This window comes from Podarcis tiliguerta, assembly GCF_965153285.1.
Source record: "Podarcis tiliguerta genome assembly, chromosome: 3".
Classification (NCBI taxonomy): domain Eukaryota; kingdom Metazoa; phylum Chordata; class Lepidosauria; order Squamata; family Lacertidae; genus Podarcis; species Podarcis tiliguerta.
In genome coordinates, this window is record NC_139536.1 from 70,781,708 (window position 1) to 70,805,033 (window position 23,326).

The following is a 23,326-nucleotide window of genomic DNA, read 5'->3' on the forward strand; positions in this document are numbered from 1 at the left end:
CTTTCTCCAAATGTTGTATTGTAGATTTCCATTGGCAAGAAACTTGTCTGGAAAAGTATGAGCTGTGGAACATCATGTGGTAGAAACTATGGGAACAGTTTTGGTTATTTTATAAATTACTCAAGATGGTTTTTTGCAGTAGCTAGTAGTGAACAAGTGGATCAAGTTTTGTTTGTTACAGAAAAAGTCCATCTATCTTTCAGTGTCAGTTCTAACTGCAGCCTCAAGAGGGCAACATAACACACACTTAGAAAGTACAAGCTTAGTATCAGCTCACAAACTGGAATAGGCATTAATATACTGACAAATGCTATTCTTTTCCTCTTTGAGTTGCCACTGGCCCCTTGTTTTTCTATTAAACTAAAGATCCTGACATTAGTATGACTGGAACTCAGTAAATATTAACTTTACTAACCGAGTATTAACACTAAACTGCTCTGATGCAAATAACAAAGCTTGCCGAACTTATTTGGGGCAATATGTCTGTCCAGAATGATTTTGTAATTTGATATTAAGCCTATGCAGTTTTTCAGAGAAAAAGCAGATTTACTACATGGCTTATGATAAAACAGTAAATCCTCAACTCTCTACAAAAATTGACACTATACCTATGCCATCTACAGATTAAACTGCTCAAGTGTTCAGAAAAGACAATAATCTGAATCCAGTTATTAAAACTAATAATAAAAACTTTATTATTAAACTGAAGTCTATATAGATTCTTTGAAAAGCATCACAAATCGATGCAAGGTGGTTTGGTTTTCAGCAGTTGTTTAATGCAAACAGTGCTCTTGACTCCTTACAGTAACTGGCCCAAGCAAAAGTGTGATTTCTGTCTACCAATTCACATTACCTAAAAGGGCTCAAAAGGTGTGTCCTTCCAATCCCAACCCAGTATGGAAAGCATGCCTTTAAAAAATATTGCTCTGCATTAACCAGATCATAAGGATTTCCGAAGATAATGGACTATTGCTGAAAAACGTGGAATTTAGATTGCACACTCAATACAAACAACACGAAGCCATGTCTTTCTTTCCACTTATCTTACCGAAATTCATTTTCACTAAATACCAATTCAGAGTTGTTTATAACTTACAGCCGGGAAGGTCTTACCTTTAATATCTAATACTAAGTTTGGTTTCATCTTTCTGTAAATCCTCCCATCTGGATTAATACTCCATTTTTGTTTTTCTTCGTTCTGCTGAAGTGCCAGGCCCAGTTTGGCACCAGGTGTAATCAGGTTACCCACAATTGTCAAGCAAAGTTCTTCTGCCAGCTGTGCAGTTAAATAGAAAGTATGAGTCAAAAAATCTTGATCTTACTTCCAAAACTAGTATATTTGTGCATATGCATGGATAGGATTGTGGATATTTTCATGTGATACTTTCCTCTGAACAAACTGATTTTCAGCATTCAGAGATTCTAGTAGTATTCCCACAATATAGCGGTTGTTACTGCAACATTATTTAACATTTGTTCATTCATTCTCTAAATGAATGTGTACAGTACATATTATTAGAGGTACATTAACTGTTTAGTTGCAGTTTTGTCTTGGCTTTTTGCCATACAGAATATGAAGTAGTAGCAGAATGCCATATTTTTAGATATGAAAAATAAAAGCCTACTAATTATGTGGCATTCAAGGTACCTTGAACAACAGCTTTATTATTTGTACCCCACCTATCAGGCTGGGTTGCCCAAGCCACTCTGGGTGGCTTCCAACAAAATATTAAAAATACAAAACCACAGTGAAACATTAGAGCATAAAAAATTTTCCAATACAGGGCGGCCTTCAGGTGTCGTGTAATTATTTATTTTCTTGACATCTGATGGGAGAGTGTTCCACAGGGTAGGTACCACTACTAGAAGGCCCTCTGCCTGTGAACTATTTATTTGTTACATTTTTATGGAAAAGCAGGATTTAAAAGTGCCCAAGGTGGCTAGCAATTCAGTCCCAATGTATAATAATTAAGCAGTATCACAAATATCACAACAAATATCACAACTCATTATCATTGTATACGTTCACCAAAGCAGCTTGCTAATAACACTCTACTTCCACATAAACTTGTCTGAATTAAAGATAATTTATCTCTGCTATGTTGAATGGATGACTGATGCCATGAGAGACAGAACAAGCTAGATGTAATGCAATTCCCAGCTGGAGAAGAACCTACTGTTCTAGGTTGTTAGGCTGCTGAACGGAAAATAATATAGTGCAACTGACTTTCGGGGTTGGTGTGTTGTGCGACAAGCACTCGGAGTGCAATGAGATTAAGTGTTTGGGGGGGAGAGGCTCAGTTAATTTCACTGTATACAGGTTGTACATTGACAAAAAAGGTATTATTCTTATCTACTTCAGACTGGGTTGCAAGAATTCAACTGAGTGCTGAAATGAAAACATATGAAAAGTAATGGTTTAATATCACTTTAATGTTTCCAATGTGTTAAGATGAGGCATTAAAATCAATCCGTTCAGTGTTGCAGCCTGTTGTAAGTGCACAGCTTCTATTTGCTCCATGTTGAGACATGCTCTTGGTTTATTGCAAGAAAGAAACCCATTCCACTGTGAGTTGAGAAATCTATTCCTTTGGCAGAATGTTTTAGGTCAAGTTATACAACTTAAAAAAAAAAAGACACATGGCTTGTCACTCAAGCTCTGTTCACTTTGTTTTGATGTTACGGCCTGAATTTTTTTCCCCTTTGATCATCAAAGTATGTAACTCAGTAGGATTTACTTCCAAGCAATTTTTTTTTAGGTCTAGCTGCTAGGCTAGTGTTGGCAGGCACCACTGTTGCAAGCCTTGATGTAGAAGTTCACAATTTGATTTTGAAACAACACATATTTCCACTATAAAGCAGGAACCAAACAACAATAGAATTATTAATAAATTGTCTAAAAGACTGCTTTCAAAACTCAACATTTCCTCCTATATTTGTCAAGGTTCCAGGTCAGTAATAATAATTATATAGACTCATTGCTTTCAAAGGGCTCAAAAAAGTCAGCAAGAGAGACTATAAAAACCCTGAAAAATCCAGCACCTATTATTTCAGCACTTCCATGTCTTTAGTAATCTTGTTATTTTTTTAATATAAAGCAGCATAAAAAAAGTTGCATTGAACACAAGGTACAGCTACTTAGTGCAGCAAATAATAAAGGGGGGGGGGGAAGAGGAATATAGGAATATATAGTCAAAGTCCTTTTTGCTTTCCCCTTAAGAATCACTGTGGGGCTGCACTCATAGGAAATCCAACATGGGCAGCTGTTGGGGCTCAGTGCATCCTGGCAGTCTCACCAGGGCTGACATCAGAGCCTCCCCACCCAGGTGCTTCTTTTAACTGTTACTCTCCTTATATGTTTTACCCAGTGGGCAACCTTTTGGATAGCAGCCATGTCATCCCCAATCCTTCATGAGTGTGCTCCATTTCCCAGGCTTCAATGCTGCTTCGACCACGTAAATACATCCGAGGGGGAGTTAAATGACTGGCAGTAGTAGCAATGGCAGGGGGCAGCAACAGAGCCAGGCAGCAGTGGCAGATGGGGAAAGCCACTGGTGTTAAAAAGCCAAGGACCCACTAAGCCTGGCACCAGCCCTTTTACGAAGCTGCCGACGCAAAATAGAACCATGTTTTTCATCAAACTGCTGAAGAGCTCATGTTCCCATTTCAGTTACTATTCACTTATCACAGTATAGAAAAGTTATTTCTTATTTTTCCTATAGGATGGGTGCTGTTAGCAAGTAATTATTAAGGCAGAACCTTACCCTACATTTGATGTATCCATCTTGATAAATCCAGACTTGTTCATCAGATTTAGCATCTTCCACAACCTGTATCCTAAGAAGATTCAAGTCATCTCCATTTCCATCAGTTGACATGAACTTCTTTGTTACTTTGTTTCTCAGTCTGAAATATGCTTTTTTCTGTAAATAAATAAATCATGGCTTTTAACACTACAGTACCGGCAAACATTATGAGCCCTGTCTGGCTAACCTTGACCTAATAATGTAACTTCATTATTCAGCACTTCAAGATGCTTCCCCCTTTTTACAGACAATAGTGTCGCAACCCTGGATTAGGGAAATACATAAAATATGACGTTATTAACTTGGTACTCTTGTGCAATACTAGGATAAAGGGATTGAATCGGAGGAGAGCTGATCAGTGCCATAGTACTAGTAAAAAGATAGAAGATTCACAGACGCTTCTGACATCCCAGAGTAAATTGTAGTGTCTTACCTGTAGTAAAGGCCGTAGAGAACCTATTTTGTGGTAGCCACTTGACTCATACCAGTTTGGTATTTTCTGAGGTGATAATAAAATCTGACGACCTTTATAGTTACTGTATTCATAAATAATCCATCTGAAACAAACAATATTTTACTAACTAGGTACATTAAAAAGTGCTGAGGAGAAACAACATTTTAAAAATATTTACTGCTGGTAATGCCAAGGTTGCAGGTTCGATCCCCTTATGGGACAGCTGCTTATTCCTGCATTGCAGGGGGTTGGACTAGATGATCCTCAGGGTCCCTTCCAACTTGACGATCCTATGATTCTATTGCATACTAGTGTCTCTTCTCAACCTGCTCACCACTTCTGCCAGCCCATTGTTGGCCCTCCGTTTTACACTTCACCAACCCCCCTTCCCCTTTTTTTATACCCTGTTGCCAGCTGTGGGGAGGAAGCCAAAGGAGAAAGTCCTTTCCCCCTTTGTTGTCATCCTCTCTGCTGCTGTGAGGAGTATGCTATGTGAATAGGAGAGAAAATGTTAGAAAGCAGACTTCCTTCTTCCTCTTGCATGGAATGTGGGGTGGGGATGAAAGCTGCTTTCTCCTTCTCTCCAGAGGAATAAGCAGGACAGGCCCGAGCCTCCTGCTCTGCTGCCATCTCTCCCCGCGCCCCCCAATCTTGGCCTCCTACCTAGCTGACACTGAAACAGCATCGTTGATTTGAGGTGTACAGCAACAGCAGAGCAGGACAGTTGCTGGGAAGCTGTTCTGGTCTGACCTGGCTATTCTCCTGTGGCTCATCTGGGCCTCCCAACGCCCATGCATATTGCCAGGGCTGCCTGCTCATTTGCCTGCCTATTCTGTTGTCACACTGCACTTTGCATGGCTGCCCAACACAGCATGGTGACATTTTTACAATTACATACAACAGTGTATATATATCTTGCTTAAGCAGCAGATCTACTATTATTGTGCCTCATGAAAACCAGTGAGAGTTGCCTCTAAGTGAATACATTTAGGTGGGTGGCTTTATGACTATATTGCATAGAACAGTGGTGTATGTTTGAGCACAATAAAACCATCATAATAGCCAATATCTTTTAAAAGGCCTAATAAAAAGCAGGAAATGTCACTGTGAAAGCTGAGATGGGTTCAAGTCTGTCCTTTGCTCAAGCCACCCGAAGCTTGTAAAGTAACTAACAAACTGATCCACAGACATTAATTTACAGGGGGTTTTTTTAAATCAAAAAATTATGCAGTAACACTTGACTAATCCATGATTAATGATCCAATGCTAACTGGGATATGAAGCCAGGGTATGAAGTGGGCTTAAAATTCACAGTGTGTAGTAAGAATTATATCTGAACTGAGCACCCTATCCCACCCCTTTTCCCATTTTTCTAGCCTCTGCTTGCAAGGTAGACAGCAGACCTTGCCAACATCTCCCTACCCTACAGTCCTGGAGTAGGCCTTAGCTTGGAAAGGAAAACCACGGAAACTTGGCTTTGTTTCATGGTTTGGGATCTTTACAAATTATGGATAAACGTTATGTCACCACTAGGCCCAAGGCAACTAACCATTTTTTTAAAAAAATGTGAGGACATGCAGATACCTGAATTTTCACCTTGAATGAGTTTTCTGGCAATTCTGTTAAACATGGCGTATTTAGATAATGTCCTGCTACATAAACCACTACTGACAACTTGACAGAGTAACAAGCCTGAGTTTATCCTCGCGTCAGTTAAGACAGCCTAAAATACCCAGGTTCAAATTCTTACAGCAGGGTTGAGGACAGTATTCAAAACTTCCATTGTTCTAGGTGCATTTTGCAATTGAGAAATCCATAAGCATGAACAATTTCTGAGCTCTGGGCGCAGTACTGCGCCTAAGATTTCAGATTAAAGCTGCAGAGTGGAAGGTAAGGAGGACTTTTTTCTCCCTCCCCACTTCCAGCTACTCTGAGAAGAATGGATAAGAGACCCTTTAAAAAATATTAGGGGCTGGGCAGGGGAAGGACTAGATCATGTAAAAAAATGAACATAGAATTTTAGCTGCGGTTCATTCATTTTCAGCTTTGTATTCTTGTTATAAAAAAGTGTGCCTAGACATTCTGTTGTTGCGCCCATAACCTCGGTTTCAGGTGCCATTTAGCTCCTAGCCATCATATCTCAGTTTCTAACACTGGGTGAGGAGCCTCAGGCCCAGGACCCAAATGTGAACCCCAGGCCTTTCTGTCTGGTCCTTGGTATTCGTCAGAGGCCACACCTCTCACTAGCCACACTTTGCACTGTCCTTGTGTTTTTGTCTGGCTGGAATGCATCCTTGAACTGTATGATGCCTCTTGATTGCACAAATAGTGCACCAACGCCCGACTTTGGTGTGTAGCCCAGTATAGAAAGGTAAGAGTCAGAGTCATTGCTCTTCTTACTTATGCCTTTGGTCCCCTTGCTGCTGAGATCTGGTCTCTGGAAGGTTCCATAGAAGGGAATGTGGTCCTTGGACTGAAAAATAGTCCCTATCCCTGCCTTAGAGACAGGAACATCTTTTTAAAAGACAGTGTATCTACAAAATTCCACTTAACAGTGCAACCCTGTACATGGATACTTAAAAGTAAGCCTCACTTAGTTCATTCTACAAATAACAAATCCCTCACTTCAGAAAGTGAACTTACATGCCACCATGGACATCTACTGAAGCCACATGACAGTTGTAGCCAAGGAACTGGAGATTTAAGACCTCGGTAGTAAATTCCATTTTCTTTCCGTTGAAGTCTTCCTTTTCAAAAAGGGCTATGGTTGGCTCAGAAAGTTCCTGTTTTAAAAGAGAAGGTTGTTTATTTCTTGTACATCTGATGTTTACTAATGTGCTGGACAGTTGCGAGATGTTCATCAAGCACTATACACCACTTAAATCTGGGTCATCCCCTACCTCGGTGCTGCATTACACTGCTATTACCTTAGCTAAAGCTGTAATGTTACAGCAACTTGCCTTTGAACAATTCTCCAACAGAGGAATGGTTGGGGAGGTTAGTCCAGTAATACTGTACTGTAAACCATGGCATCTGGAAAGGCTTCAAGTCCTCAGTTCAAGCTAAATAACTTATCTAACACAGCTATCTTTTCAGAGAAATGAAAAACAAGTCCTCTGGTCTGGAACTGACAAGGTGGCAAGTCTGTATAAAAGGCATTACTCATGAAAAAGTTATTCCAAGTGTGGGATGAAAACTGGAAAGAGAAGCAAGGTGATGACTTACAGCCACACCTTCCATTCTTGGCTGGCATCTTCATGAGTCAGCAACAGCTAAAATTGCAGAACTTTTCCTACAGCTATATGGACAAACAGATGTGCTGCAAATCTGTAATTCTTTACAAAGTATCCTGCTACTCAGGATTTTATACATAACACTTATTTTATGCACTTATTCCATGCACAAGAGTTACTAATTTATAATTCTAGACAAGGTATAGATAAAGTCAAGGTGTATTAAAGGTAAAGGGACCCCTGACCATTAGGTCCAGTCATGACTGACTCTAGGGTTGCGGCGCTTATCTCATTTTATTGGCCAAGGGAGCCGGCGTACAGCTTCCGGGTCATGTGGCCAGCATGACTAAGCCGCTTCTGGCAAAGCAGAGCAGCACACGGAAATGCCGTTTACCTTCCCGCTGGGAAGGTACCTATTCTACTTGCACATTACATGCTTTCAAACTGCTAGGTTGGCAGGAGCAGGGACCGAGCAACGGGAGCTCACTGTCATACAAAATGTTTCAAATGTACTCATGGCATTTCTGCTAAGGCTTAGATTGGTGAGGACCATATAGTTTGTAGGGAAGGATTTGGAGTTGGCACAGAAATCCTTTTGCAGCATTAAAATTATTGAATGAGAGAAATAATACTGTATTTACTCGAATGTAATGCACACCTTTTTTGGCCAAATTACTTCGCAAAAATTAGGGTATACATGGTTTTGAAAATTGAGGTAGGCATTAGATTCAATGGCACATTAGATTCAAATAAATACGGTATATGCTTTAAGAAAAAATTATAGTGAAATGACAGGGGTGTGACAAAAATACTTAAATAGTCTCAAACTGAGTAGGAAAACTTGGGCACAAATTCTTAGAATTACAATTCTTATATAAACCGGCTGAGATAGAACAATTCAGCTGGCCTGATGAAGAGGCCTTCGGCAGCTGACATATGAGAAAAATGAAGAGCCAAAGGCAGTTGATTTCTTAGCAGAGCCGATGAAATGGTCCTGCTTTCCTTCTGTGTCTCTGGTGCAGCTTGGTGGAATGGGCGCTACTAGGTGCCAGTTGAGGAAAAGCCAAAGGCAGCTGGCTTCTCAGCAGAGCCCATGAACATCTGAGTAAAACAGCCTTCCAAGTCTGTGGAATTATGTTGTTTATATATAAGCAAGATATAAATTAGGGTCTAGGCATGCTGTTTAGTGATACTTCTTTAGTATGTTAGCACAACCTGCAAATCTTCAAGGTGTTTATTGATGTGAAAAGGCAGGTGCCTTGCCATTTGTTTGTTTTGTTAACAGAACTTTCAAAGAAAACATTTACTTAGCACCAACAGCTTCTTTCAGTGCAAATTAACAACTACCAAATTGCTAAATACAAAGTTTTGCTTTGCGGTTGAATCTGTTGTGCCTAAAATTGACGACTACTACTAGACAAATGTAGAGCAGGTAATTTATGGGCTTTGGGCCTTCATGGTCAATTAAATGAATACTGTGTATTTATTAAGAAGTAAGCACTTCTAGTACATTTTTTTACTAGTGCTGCTATGAATTTTTATCTTGAGAAAAACAAGCGTGGAGTATGAAATACTCATTGAAACTTTCCCAAATACTTTGTCTTATTCATTTCATGGCACTTTATACCCACTCCCTGTGTGATTCTAGCCAATCTGGGATTATAAACTAACAATATGACATCATGGTATTATGTAGCCAATCAGATTTGATTATGTACCATTAGCAATAAGGGCAAATAAGGCAGCATTAACCACCCTGGGAAGCTGGGAAAATTGAGCATTCCTGTCTTCTTGTGCTGCATAGTACAGCAAGAAAGCAGGAATCAGCCAACTCAATTGGCAATATTGTCCTACTGCAACCTCTGTGAACATTTTGCTCACTAATTTCCTCATTCAAGAATTTTATTTCATGAAAATTACCTCCCTCCTCCCCCCAGAAACTCATCCTCTACTTTATATCAACAGATGTATGTGAAGGGGCAGGGCCAGCAAGACAGCTGACCTGATTGTAAATGTAGGCAGGCTGAAAGGGAAATGTTGAGGAGAGGGGAGGTTGAGGAAGACATTCTGGTGTACAATGGCTGTGTAAAAGGCAGCCATCAGAAGGCAAAAAAGCATTAATGCTGGCTGGAAGTGAGAAAGGACTAAGGATTTAAGGACAGATAAAGGAGTGCAAGTATAAAGGAAGGTGGGAGGGAATATAATTTAGAGAATATTAAAGAATCGAGAAAAGTTCAGGGGAAGCAGAAAGGACTCAAGTATACAAAGGGGAGGAGGGCTGGGCACAAAATGCTCTATGTTGCTTAGGATTAATTTGGATGCTTTTAAAAAGAGCCAGCAAGAAAAACTTTGTGATGGGTAGAATCCTGATATCTCTCGAAAGTGAGGGATTCACCATGTACCATCTGAAGTAAGAATATGTTCTGGGAATCTAAGGGTCATTATAAGGGAAAATTTTACAAGGTAAATAAAATTTTAAGCAGAGGCATCTCTCATGTATGATTTAGCTGAGATTTCTGCATTGCAAGGGTTGGACTAGATGACCCTTGCAAGACCCTCCAACTCTTTGATTCTATAGCTCTATGATTCTATGAAATACATGTAGCTGCCCTGTCATATTTACTCTGGCCCTCAATTAATGGAGGGAATTTTTGCTTTAGTTGATTAATCTTCTAATTGAATTAATTCATGTTTGCAGCCTGATCTTTCTGAAGTCACAGAATCAACCCTGAAAAATAGTTTAGCAAAGATTTAACTGCTGGATTATTCTTTGAACTGCTTTTTTACTAATCATGAGCTCCCCTAGGAATATGTACTGAAGGGTGGGATACAAAATTTGTTACATAAACCAACAATTAATGGTAGGATTTTGCAATATCTAAAAATACGGATAACCATGCAGGTTGTTCCATGCTAATTTGCTGTCAGCTCCATAGAGCTACAATATATGCTTCCTTTCCCCCAAATAAACTATTTAGCAGCATATTTTTAAGGTCAATTTTTGTTTCTATAACTTAGTCATAAGAACTTAGCTCAGTAATGAGGCAATTTCAGCTTGCAATGGCTATCCAACTCTTTGTAAAACTTACAATATTTACAACTTTTAAGGACTTCAAGCATGTTTTGGGTAAGCAACCCATTGCAGACAGATTAGGATAGGCTCCTTCTTCTAACACATACTGATTTCCAGAGAAATTTTCTTCATCATATGCAATCCAACTGCAAAAAAGAAGAAAATGGCAATGTTAAATTCTTGCTTTGTTGTTAATTGCCAGTTTTCTTAATTGTTAGTTTTGTTAATTGCCATTTCAACCCAAGCTCTGTGTAGCTTGAAAGCCTCTTGCCCGAGTGCTCAGTCAGATGTAGCATTATTCTTCATCAATAAAGAATAAGAATATTCCATTAATGGGCTTTTAAAAATACATGTTTCCTTACTGATATGTTTAAGAGACTTCGCATCATGCAATGCAGTATCAACATGTTCTTGTGCGAAGTTATTCAGAATGAGCAGAGGCATGCAATCTAAAGGGTGGGGAAATAATCATTATCAAGTCTAGAAGTGTGCATTCAAATCCCTTCCACTACACTTTTGAATACACAAAATGCTTGTCATTATCCTTAGTTGCTCCCTTACATTTTTAGACAGATTTTACTATTAAGAACAAAAACCTTGATTCCACTAATCCCAAATGAGAAGATGCATCCACCCTGAGCCCATTCAGCGTTACCCAGATGGTTTGTATCTGTTGCACACTCAGAAGCTTGCTTGCTTGGGAGTTCAATGATGCAATTTCGTACTCACCTGCCAGATAATACTTTTGAAGACATAGCAAGGAATGTCTCCTCGATCTCTGAAGTATCTTTCTCAAATATTTGACAGTTACCCTGGAACTCTGGTTCCGAAAATAGCTGGACCTTTAAAGACAAAGCAGGTCACGTTACACACTAAACATTGTGCTCAGGACAATTCCAACATTGCGAGTGTCAGAAAAGACCCGCAGAAATAAATGAATTTAACTAATGTACTTAGTTGGGTATCACCCCATGTTGTTAAATAGTTAAGTCTGATATCATTTTAATTTTCCATGAATACAAGCAAAACATTTTTTTAAACTAAACTAAAAATGTATGTAATGTACATTTATGTAAGAAGTATTTCCAAACTATTTTACAAAGATGACTTTGTAGTAGAATTTGACAGTCAATTCTTGATTCCATTTGCTGACCTGGAAGTGAAACTTTATTCTAAGATAGAATAAAGTTTTTTCTTATTGTTAGGGCTCCACTGGCAACAGTATCTTTTGATCTGATGTGTTCTTGTCACAGTGAAGAATGAAAAACAGGCTAGAGCTTGAACAGACTGAATGTTGGTTCAACTTGAAAGCAGTGAGATTTTTCAATCTTGATGAGATCCCATTCCTGAGCTTGGTACTTCAGACAAAGGTGGGAACTCACTCCTATAGTCACATTGAGCTTCTGAAGCAGAGCGCTCCCATGCTTCCAATGCCTTGGAACTCAGCCAACATCAGGCAAGATCCCTCTCAAGAGTCAGGGGATGAGCAGGGCTGATGGTGACTGCCAGTCGCTAAGGCTAACCAAAATTTGTGGGCTCTTCCCCATTGCCAAAACCAATATTCCATGTGTTGGCCAGGTCTGCATGATACCATGTAGAGAAACACCCTGGGAAGACTGAAAAGTCCTTTCGCAAAAAAGCCTGAGTATTTTAGGAAACCCTGAGCATCATCTGCAAATACATTTGTTCTTGCATTAAAAGGACCAGGACATTTGCATTAGATACACATTTTCTCTCAAGCATCTGGCAAAACTTGACAAGGACTCAGTCTGCCTCCTCCCAGGGTACTGATTCCACTTTGTGAATCTCTCTGCCTACAGCCTCTCTACTCGTCTTTTTTATGTTATCTCAATTCAGCTTGCTATATTTGCTATGTAAAAGCTTGGAAGCTTTACCTTAAATTTCCCCGTATGATCACTCATGTTGTCCTAAAATAAATGGAGGGAAAGAGACAAATATGACACCAGAAATATACATTATACAGAAAGAATATTGATTAATGAAATACGGAGCAAGCTAGCTTGGTAGGAAATAAAATAAAACCCAGCAGAACAAACAAACCTTACCAAAATTATGGGTTGAACTGAAGAGATCTTACAACTTTTAGCTCCCCATGTACCATAGTTGGGGTATAGTCCTTTATCAAGGATATACTGCTCTCCTGTAAAGTCAGGATTTTCATATGCCACCCACCTGTGGGGGGAAAAATCATGATTTATGCTCTAATTAATTGATGCATTGTATTTTTAAAAAACAATTAAATCAAACATTTAATTATGAATCTTGTAGGAAATGACTGACATTAAGTAAGCTGTACTCAATGTACTTAGCTTCATGTAAAAATAATATATTTGCAAACACAGCAAGGATTTTATAAAGTCATCAGAATGAAACGTTATATTGTTTGCCTCTAATAATACAGCTCAAAACACCCACATTACAGTTCAAAACACCCAAAATATATTAAGCAACATTATGATGGGGAAAGGTAAAAATGGTAAAGCATGACATCATTACTCTGAAAGTAAGGCAATTTTCTTAAGTCCGGTTCAGGTAGTTATATTTAGCATAGCCCAATGAATAAATATAGTTTGCTAACATCTTAAGAGATATATGTACCATTGTCTAATTTCACACTGGGCTAGTAATGTGAGCGAGCAAGGTTTGTTATTGGTATGAGCTTTCGTGTGCATGCACACTTCTTCAGATACACTGAAACAGAAGTCACCAGACCCTTATATATAGTGAGAGGGTGGGGAGAGGTATTACTCAGAAGGGTGGTGGGAATGGGTGATTGGCTGATAGGTGTGGTAAACCTGTTGACGACTGTACGACTGACGACTGCAATTGGTCTTTTTCCTGTTGGTCTCTAAGGTGCTACTGGAAGGATTTTTTATTATTATTCACTATTCATAGTTCGTTTCTGTCCGAAGAAGCAAGATTTTAGGTTTCTTAGTTCAAGACATGGATAATAAACTCTAGTAAAGCAAAGCTGCATTTCAGTAAAATTATACCAGGCATATGAAGCAAGCCTAGCATGGAAGCACTGTATGTTTTGCCCATTGAAGTGTCACATTTTAAAAGTTTACCATTTCCTTTTATTCTGACTCATGTTTAACAGATCCATCAACACACTGTTGATTAATCATTTGAGGCATATGCCTTAAGCACACACCCAACATGCTCTGTAAACTGCTTAGTCAAAGTGACGGAGGGATGAACAGTATGTTAACCATGAAGATCAAACTGAAATGGGACATGTTTATACTTGAACATCACATGCAATAGAAATTTTGAAAATAAAGCAGGCTTGGCCAGTCTCTTGGACAAATAAATGTATCAGGCTTCTCGTGCTGCAAACACTAAGGCTATGCTGCAAATGTTCAGGTCTGAAAATCCACACAAATTATGTTTGTTTACTCATTCTCTATGGGATCTCCATGAAAATGAGTTGAGTGATTGGTGCTACCCATCTGCCAATTATTCCAGAAAAGGAAGATGCAGAACTAGGTTTTGCCTTTCTGTTAGTGCTGATATGCAACTTCCTTGGTTGGTACACCCAAAGGAATCCTGTACATATATTCATAAAAACTGCTGTGGGAAGCAGGAAAAAACATGTTGCACAAAGAAGCCATAAACTGTGAGAAAATACCAGATCTCACTTGAGACATAACTCCCAGAACTATATGGCAGCCAAAGATAAAAATGTAATGGAAGAAAGGAACTCAAATTCCTCTGTTCCTTCAAGGAAGGCTAGCTGGATTCAATTATTTATCCCTCAGGAATGTGCATCATGACAGTTCACTCGTGCCCTCTCTTCTAAAATTGGATTATTATCCTGCTTTGTTAACTGACATTAAACGAGTTCCATGGTATAGACATAGTAAGTAACTGTTGCTCAATACAAACCAGGATCCCTGCACCAAAGCTGGTATGTGAAAGGATGGGTGTCACACACCCTCAACTTCATAAACCATGGCTTGCCAAGGCTGTCTTGAACTAGTACACTCTCAATGCATGTTCTGATGAAAATATCTGTTTAGTAGTACTCAATTACTCAATTAGGAGCAACAGACACACGACCATAGGTGCTGGATGAAGATTGCTATGTTGCTCTCATTTCATACACCTAATCTAGAAGACTAATCTGCATGGTAGGAACAGTACAGATTATCCTTTCTGCAACACAACGCTATAACAGCTATAACAACAGGAAACACATACAAAGACAACGAAGAATTAATACCAAGTTACTGATTCAGGCCTCTTTTCCTTGTACTTATCTCTTTACAGCAAATTAACAATTTAAAATGAAAATGAAGCTACACATCTGACTTACACTCCACTTAACACATTTATAGATTGAGTCCTTAGTCCATAGCCAGTATCCTTTAAATGGGAAACAATTCCTGAAACGCTTATATTGGAACCTTTAGTCCCAAAGTCTTTTTCAGCATACATTATCATGTGAGGTTGCATAAAACTCTGTGGAAAGAAAGAAAACAACAGAAAGCCATCAAGGCAAAAGAAATACAGTCTCTGTGATAGAAGACTATAACTCTAAGCAGGTGTTTTGGGTGCATTAAGGTTTCCCACCCCTGCCCTACACTGTAAAAGACATACTTCCTCTGAAGTCCACTCCAAAACTCAAAAGATTTATTTAAATTGGAAGGAGAAAAGATGCCTTGCATAGTTAAAACAATATGCAGTGACAGGGGAAAGAAGTGGCCTTGCAGAATTGGTGTTCCACATCTTTCAATTGCAAGGGCAGATGCCAGCTTAAACTTTAAACCACTTTAAATATGGGTATACACTGAAGTGTGTATCAAAGCACTGATGCAGTTTCTTGTAAGCATTGCACTGCTTCTGTCTTCAACCTACTGGTTCCATTTAACAACAGACAACACTAGGCTGGAACTGTTGTCCTGTGTTCAGAGTTATGTTGATGAATACAGGCCAGCTTTAATGTGAGAACAGAAATAAAGGAAGTCCAAATGAAAGCACTCTGTACTGGTCAAGCTGGGCCAAGCAGGGCCACAAATAACCATGCTGCTCTTTCCCAGATTCCTTCCTGGCCTTCAGATTAGAGGCTGACTTGCTCTTGTTCCTCCCCTTAGCCACCAGGATGGGTGCCTGACTACTTTTCTCCTCTTCCAGAGAAAACAAGAGAGGTTGAAATCCCTGGCACTCCTCCCTCTTCTCTGATCCACCCTGTCTTCCTCCTTTCTCTGGCATCTGCTGCTGTAGCTATATAGCTGTTTCCTGGCATTGGGCAGGCTGACAATGTTTGCCCAAACTTGCACATTATCAGGCAGCAGCCCCAGGAAAGCTTCTGTCTACTATACAGTCTAGTCAAGCAGCAGTTCTTTCAATGGAATACATACTCAAAAACACATTCAAACCAACATCTCCTTTGTATGCATGCCTATACGTTCCATATTTGGATGCACGTCCAAATTAGGCCTGCTGTTTGTGATCCACCAGGTTTCTGTTTCCCTCCCTCTTTCACACCCACCCGCCCACCCCACATACTGGATATGGGGGAGCATGGGGGGGGGGAATTGAATGGAATTTTATGAGAAGGGCAAAATGTCTTCCCACTCTCAATTCCCCCCCCCCCATGCAAACAAAGACAGTGGGATGAAGCAAAACAGAGCGAACCGCAAATGTTATTACGTGTTTTCCCAAGTCTACACTTGTTTTCATCATTTTAAAACTTACCCCTAGAACAGGCCTCAGCGACTGCACCTGCTCATCATAACCACCCCAGTCCATCCATTCCTGGTATTCTCCTTCCTCCAGCAAATACTGATGCCCTGCAAACTCTGGCTTCTCATAAGCAACCCAACTAAAAAGGGTAAACAAAATTTTTGAAAAAGTAGTAGTATAACATGTAAACAAAATAATGTACGTACAAAACATGTGATCTTATTGCATTAACAGCAAAAAATAAAATAATGAGATGAACAGCAAAAATGATAATTAAAATAAATTGTTATAAAAACTGCAAATGAAATAAGGGACAGGACCCACAATTTCAGTGGGAGATCTTTAAACACACGACCAACTTAGCCACATTTAATCCGATTTAATACCTCACATTTTAACAAAAGAAGGTGGGAAAGAACTATGTGGACCAACAGTGCAATCTTATACATGCCTATTCAGAAATAAGCCATTTTGTGTTAAGGGGGCTTACTCCCAGGATAAGCAGGTATGCTGTTACAGCAGTAACAAACTAAAGTCAGATACATCTTCCAGAAGTCAAGCAACATCTCTAAAATTAAGCATCATGTGGCATTTATATTTACATATGCTGCAAACCTTACCTAGGCATTATACATCACAGTATCAACACAGCATTAAGAAGGTTTGCTAGCTAATGTTTCAACACTTTTCAAGAGTAAATTAATGGGGACAAAGGAACATCTTATCACAAACATGCATATCACACAAGTATTATGGCTGCTTCATACACTCTGGAAATTAGCAGGTATCATATATGAAGTGACCATTGTGTTTCCTGTAATGTAATAGAACCACAACCCTCCTTCCTCTGTCTGTCTGTCTCATTGTGCATACATGCTGCAGGACCCTAGACTCATTCATTATGATCCTTCATAGGAGGTATATGCTGTGGACATGGACAGTCCAGTCAACTTCTTGTTACACAATACAGTCTCTACACTATAGTAGCTGCCTGCTGAAAAGTCACCTGCTCCAGGCAATACTTACATTCCTCCCTTCACTTTTATGGATCCTATTGATGTGAGTGTTCCTGTTTCCAGCTCTGCTGATTCTTCTTTTTCATTTCCTTCCACAGCAAGAGCTACTAATTCTGAATCAAGCTCTACATGTTTTCCTTCAAAGAATGGCTTTTCGTAAATAATGACCTTTAGCAAAAGGAGGGAGATGGTAAATAATATTTAAAATTGTGCCTTTTCCAAGACCTCAATATGCTTTCACATGTATTATCTAACATCACAATCCTAGTCATTGCCTATTCAAAAGTTAACCTTACTGAATGCAACAAGGCTTACCTCCAAGTAAGTAGGATTTCAGCCTTAGTATTCTTTATACATTATTTAAATTGGGGCTTAAAAAAAAAAATCAATACCATTGCCACATAAGATAGAAGTTTCTCATGGCCCACTCCTAGGCTCAGGTGAATCCCCTTCCCCAAGAGATTCATCTGATAACCCCATTACTTGCCTTTAAGCAGCAGTCAAATCCAGACTTAGGATGCAACACAAACCCCCTTATGCTGGGCTGTGGGGGTTTGTACTGAGCAGAGGTGTCATTTGACTTGTGCCTGATGGCTGCCAAATATGCAGTAGAATGCTCACAGGTTTCCTTCAGATGGGAGGAGGCAGAGCTGAGAGGATTGGGATCTGCTGGAATCTGAGCCAGTCTCATAGATGGCAACATTGGGTCCAGCCTAGAACTGGCACTGGGATCAGGCCCGGTGCCTGACCACCACCACCTTCCACTATTGACATGAGTGACCAGGATGTGGCGGAGGCTTCACTGCTCCACAGCATCCTGGCAGCAACTGTAAGGAGTTGGATTGACCTGCTAAGTCATGTGTACAAGAGAGAAAACCAACTGAAATCAATCTGACCAAAGTTACTTGTGACTTAAGTCCCATTGATTTTAATAAATGTACTCTAAACATGACTGAATCCAGAAAGCTTTTTTAAGGGGAGAATAACTGATAAAGCAGTAAGCTTGTTAACTTACACCAGAAAGAGAGTACAACAACATTAGTATACAGTGTTACCTTGTTTTGAGTCGCCTCGTCGAGCGTCCATTTCGTCGAACGTCCGCAGCAAACCTGGAAGTACCAGAACGGGTTACTTCCAGGTTTGCCGCTCACGCATGCACAGAACCGCTAAATCACGCATGCGCAGAAGCGCAAACTGCTCTGTTTGTGTGTGCAGAGCGGCACTTTGTCGTGCATCCTTTTCGTCCAGAGTCTGGGGCTCCAGCATGGATCCCGGTCGCAAAACAAGGTACAACTGTATATAGCTCAAGGGATACACTTTTATCATTACACTTTATTATATAGGAAATTCATATTACAATATTTTTACCTTTGGGCTTTCAGGAAATTCAACTTTGCGTCCACCCTGTAAATATTGAAGAGGCAGTGAAGAAAGGTAATTGAAATGTCATTGAATTTTAATTTTGTTAAAGAAGTTAAAAGCATGATTCAACAGATATTATTCACTTTCTAAAGTCTGAAAGTTAAATGTGCCATCTGTTGGAATAAAAATAAAAATGCTCCTTTTAAATTCAGCCAAATTAGATTTAAAAACAAAAAAACAACCCATTAAATACGAGGCAGCTATTAAAAGATTTCAATTACTAGAAACAGTTCAAGATGGAAGCAGCCTGCCTTGCTCACAGGCTTCCTATAGGCATCTAGTTGGCCACCATGACCACAAAATGCTGGGCTAGATGGGCCATTGGCCTGATGCAGCAGGCCGCCTCTTACACTCTGAAGTATGCAAAAATGTAACAAAGGTTTCTTTCCTCCAATGGAAGAAGCCCTTTTATGGGACACTATAAAGTTACAGCTGTTCTACCATCCCTGTAGTCTTCATATCATTATCTTACCATTTTCAAGAGCCTCATGGACCTAACATATGCTTCTTTCTTATCCCAAAAGGATAGATTAGGATATTCTCCAGGTTCCAGCATTAAAGGGATTCCCTGGAAACCAGGTTCTTCATAAAGTAGCCATCTACAAATTGAAAACGACAAGGGGAAAAAGGTCCAGACAATGCTGCGATAAAACATGATGCTATTACATTATTAAAGCTAAAGACACCTCATCCTAGCTATTTCCCAGAAGGGAGATGACAAAGAGCCCCTTTTAAATCACTGTTAAGACAACAGGGTAGAATAAACAGTAAAATAAAATATGTTTTGTATTACTGATCAGGGTAAAATATAACGCTGAAGGATAAATATATAGTGGTTATAAGCATTCACTAAATTTCAGGTATTCACTGTGGCATATACATACAAACATAGCCAACTTTTAACTTCTGTTCACCACCATTTGCATTCTGCAGCAATTAATCATCATTACTGAAAGAAAGCATTGACTTCAAAGCTCATAAATAATCTCCTAAAATGACTGTAGTGTACTGATTTTTCTTAATACATACTTCTAATTCAGACATGTTGACAGATGTATAACAGTGTATGCCAGTACAGTTGACAATGCTTGTGATTCATTCTCAGTGTTTATAATGACGCTATGATACATCACTTAATGAAATCAGTATGGTGACTCCATTAATTATCAAGATAAAGCCACTTACACAGTTGTATGACACTTACAAACCAACTCCCAAGGTTCACTATTACAGTCTACTAGAATGTGACATGGTAGGGTGGGGGTAAATAATCAAACTATAACAGATACTGAGTCTCAATTGAAATACTTTCATTTAATCCCCCCTTCTTTTAGTATGACTTTTGTATCATTCTCACCCATTCTGAAAAGTACCTTGGAAGTTTCATCATTGGCATTTAGTCAGCAACTATATCTCAGTTTAACGATTTGATACAATCCTGGGATATGTACTAATGATTTATTTTGAATCACCAATGCACTTAACAGACAGCAATCTTTCCCATTATTCAACAAAAATGAGTAAAAATAATTTAGAAGAGTCATATTTGTTGCAGCCCAGAATCCCTGGTTTAATTGAATGTCTTCCTGCTCTCAGGTAGAACTAATGATGCATTACAAGATGACAAGGGTATAAATATGTAGATATGTTAAGTATTTTTATATTAATTTTTATATTATATTTGCTTCACTAAATGTTTATCAGTGAATCATACCTTTTATCAGAGGTTTCCAACCTTTTTGAGTCCACGACTCCCTTGACCAACTACATTCTTTCTGTGGCACCCCTGTGCGGCTCAGGAGCCCAGTTATATCACCCCTTGCCTGCAGAGCTAGTAGCCTCTCACCCTTTTTCAAATGCCCTCCCTTGGGAAGTGTTCTGTCAGCCTCCTCTCCTCTCCTCACCTCACCTCCTTGGGAGTTCTCCGGGCAGCCGCTGCCACCAGCCCTGGTCCCTGAGCTGCCCCACCCCCACCCCAAAGAGAGGTTCCTCCTCACACTGCCCCACAGGGGCCTGGGAAGCACCCCCTGGCCAGGCCCAGAGGCACCATTCAACTAGGGAGCTTGTAGCCAGGGCTGCTGCAACAAATGGCTGTGCAAGCCTCTGGAAGGCAGAGGTGCAAGAGGGCATCAGAGGAGGGAGGGAAAGAAAGAGGGACAGAGGCCAGTGTTGCCCACAGCACCCCTGACTCATTCAAGGCACCTCAAGGTGCTATGGCACACTGGTTGAAAACCACTGCCTTATATGATCATCACTCACTACACAACAGAACAAAAAAAAATATGTATAACCTCATGCATAAATGTATCATTTCCAAATCTGGGCATTTGATATCTACTATAAACTAGTACCCTTTTTTAAGGATGCATATCTATATACTTACATGCCCCGATGCACTTGGATAGAACACGTTTTCTGTGCAGAACCAAATCGAGTTTCTTCCGTGTCGTCAAAGTATGAATTTACAAGACCCAGCCCGTCTGGTTCTGTAAACAGGTCAATTCGGCAAATGCTATAATCCTGGCAAAATTATGAAGACAGAATGATAAATTATAAAATTAGGACCGAGGCTATTCTGTGCAGCAAAGGGAAAGACAAAACATACTTGTGGTGCCCCTTTAGCATTTACAGGAGAGCACCCTTGTAGCAAGTTGCTAATCTATACTGCTGCCATGTTGAAACTGGGAGGGGCCAATCACAGAGGCATCCTGACTGCTTGGAATGGGCCTATGCAATTGGCACCACCCAAAAGAACCAGGAAGGAGTAAAGTGGCTGCAAGCTCCTCTCCTCTCCCGGAGCCCACATATTTGTACAGACTTGGTAAGCCATAGTTTGGTCTACCATGTCAGACAAATCACCCATAGTCTACAAAGTTTAAACCATAATCTATAGTCTACTCATATCCATACTTGCCTTTACTACATGCCTCATTGAACCAATCACTGCAGGCTCGGGACATTTGCATTCATCTTTGTTATCAAGTGGTTCTTCACCCCAAAGGTTTGTAAATTCAATTTCTCCTTCCTCCAGAGGAATAGAGGGCCCTTCAAAGTTTGGCTTCTCATATAGAATCCAACTATAAATTAAAACACCAAAACAAACATTGAATCATTCATTTTCTTTCATGCAAATTAGTTTATTTACAAATTTATTTTGAGTTAAAGCACTTAGTTTACCATTACTATCACATTAACAAAAACTGTAAAGAGAATGGTTTAAGGTCAATATAAACTGGGGTACTCATAGTAGAGCATGTAGAGGTGACAAATACAAGTACAGTGGTACCTCGGGTTAAGTACATTCTGGAGGTCAAATACAAGTACAGTGGTACCTCGGGTTAATTCATTCTGGAGGTCTGTTCTTAACCTGAAACTGTTCTTAACTTGAAGCACCATTTAGCTAATGGGGCCTCCTGCTGCTGCTGCGCTGCCAGAGCATGATTTCTGTTTTCATCCACACAAAGTTCTTAACCCGAGGTAATATTTCTGGGTTAGCGGAGTCTGTAACCTGAAGCATCTGTAACCTGAAACGTATGTAACCCGAGGTACCACTGTAATGGATTGGCCATACCGAGAAATGCCAGTATATAATGTTATCCCAGTAGGGGTTTAACTATACAACTATATAGCAGAAAACTAGATGCAATAAATAGCAATGTCTTAGCACAACACAGAAAGATGATTAACATGCAATGAAAGAAATAACCATAGGGAAAGAGCAATGTCTTCAAATACTAGGGCAGCAATGGTGAAATAATGGTCTCTTGTAACAAACCATCTACTTTCCTGTGAGCAAGATGAGTGAGAAGATCAGAAGAAAGAACACAGAGATATATAACCCAGTATTTCCAAAATAAGAATATGAACATACTTCACCTGTAGCACCTGTCACTAAGTGGAGAGATGTTGTCAAGACTTTGGAGAGGGTGGTGTCTACCTCAAAAGATCAAAGTCAGAATGGACATCAAGAAAATAGCCAAGTGGGAAACCAGGAAACAGAGATCCAAAGATAATTTAGCATAGAGCTAGAAGTCAGACCAAACCAGATATCAGGTGTTGAAAGTACAGAGCTTCAGCCAAATCCAAACGGTAGGTCAAAACAGTGGAGTCAAGACTCGTAGCCATTTCAAAAGCTGAACAGCTAATAAAGAAAGTCAAAGACAGGAAACATTGAGGAGGTGAAAGAAAGTAAGGAGCTGGAAAGAATTACAAGTCAAGGAGGAGGATGAAGAAAGGCAGGAACTTTAAAAGGCATGAGAAAATAAGACATTGATTCATATTTAATGTTAGGCTGTCCCATACAACACCTAAGCGTGCATGGTAATCCCATGAAAAGCATGAGAATGATGTGTTCTGGGACTCTGGACATTTGGATAACGGTATGTGTGAAGCCTCTGCATGTAGGATAGGGGAAAGTGTGTGCCATGTAACTGTATTAAGATGACTAAGAGATACCAACAATTTGCAATTAACATCAATTTAAGTTGGAAATCTGAACAACATAAAATTTATTCTGGTTTTGCAAGTTTCGCATTGGATGAATCAAACAAAATGGCTGAACAAAGCATATGAAGCAGCCTACCACAATGGAACAAAGCAAGTAACTAAACAGT

General features: G+C 39.6%; 2 protein-coding genes across 4 annotated transcripts in view; one reads left to right on the forward strand and one right to left on the reverse strand.

Moving 5' to 3' along the window:
- The window catches only part of RTN4IP1 (reticulon 4 interacting protein 1), a 56,797-nt gene that overhangs the window by 19,763 nt on the left and 13,708 nt on the right, over positions 1–23,326 (forward strand). The gene's annotated exons all lie outside the window — the stretch shown is intronic.
- Positions 1–23,326, reverse strand: part of CRYBG1 (crystallin beta-gamma domain containing 1) — an 89,136-nt gene that overhangs the window by 3,895 nt on the left and 61,915 nt on the right. For all 3 annotated transcript variants that reach the window (XM_083433417.1, XM_083433418.1, XM_083433419.1), the window contains 15 exons: positions 21,628–21,790; positions 21,097–21,233; positions 19,186–19,312; positions 18,660–18,695; positions 17,302–17,459; positions 16,288–16,414; positions 14,906–15,051; positions 12,633–12,759; positions 12,462–12,494; positions 11,296–11,408; positions 10,583–10,712; positions 6,904–7,043; positions 4,240–4,363; positions 3,765–3,923; positions 1,114–1,276 (listed from right to left, as the gene is read on the reverse strand). In XM_083433417.1, the coding sequence (XP_083289543.1) occupies positions 1,114–1,276; positions 3,765–3,923; positions 4,240–4,363; positions 6,904–7,043; positions 10,583–10,712; positions 11,296–11,408; positions 12,462–12,494; positions 12,633–12,759; positions 14,906–15,051; positions 16,288–16,414; positions 17,302–17,459; positions 18,660–18,695; positions 19,186–19,312; positions 21,097–21,233; positions 21,628–21,790 (1,883 nt within the window). The remainder of the gene's footprint in view (positions 1–1,113; positions 1,277–3,764; positions 3,924–4,239; positions 4,364–6,903; positions 7,044–10,582; positions 10,713–11,295; positions 11,409–12,461; positions 12,495–12,632; positions 12,760–14,905; positions 15,052–16,287; positions 16,415–17,301; positions 17,460–18,659; positions 18,696–19,185; positions 19,313–21,096; positions 21,234–21,627; positions 21,791–23,326) is intronic.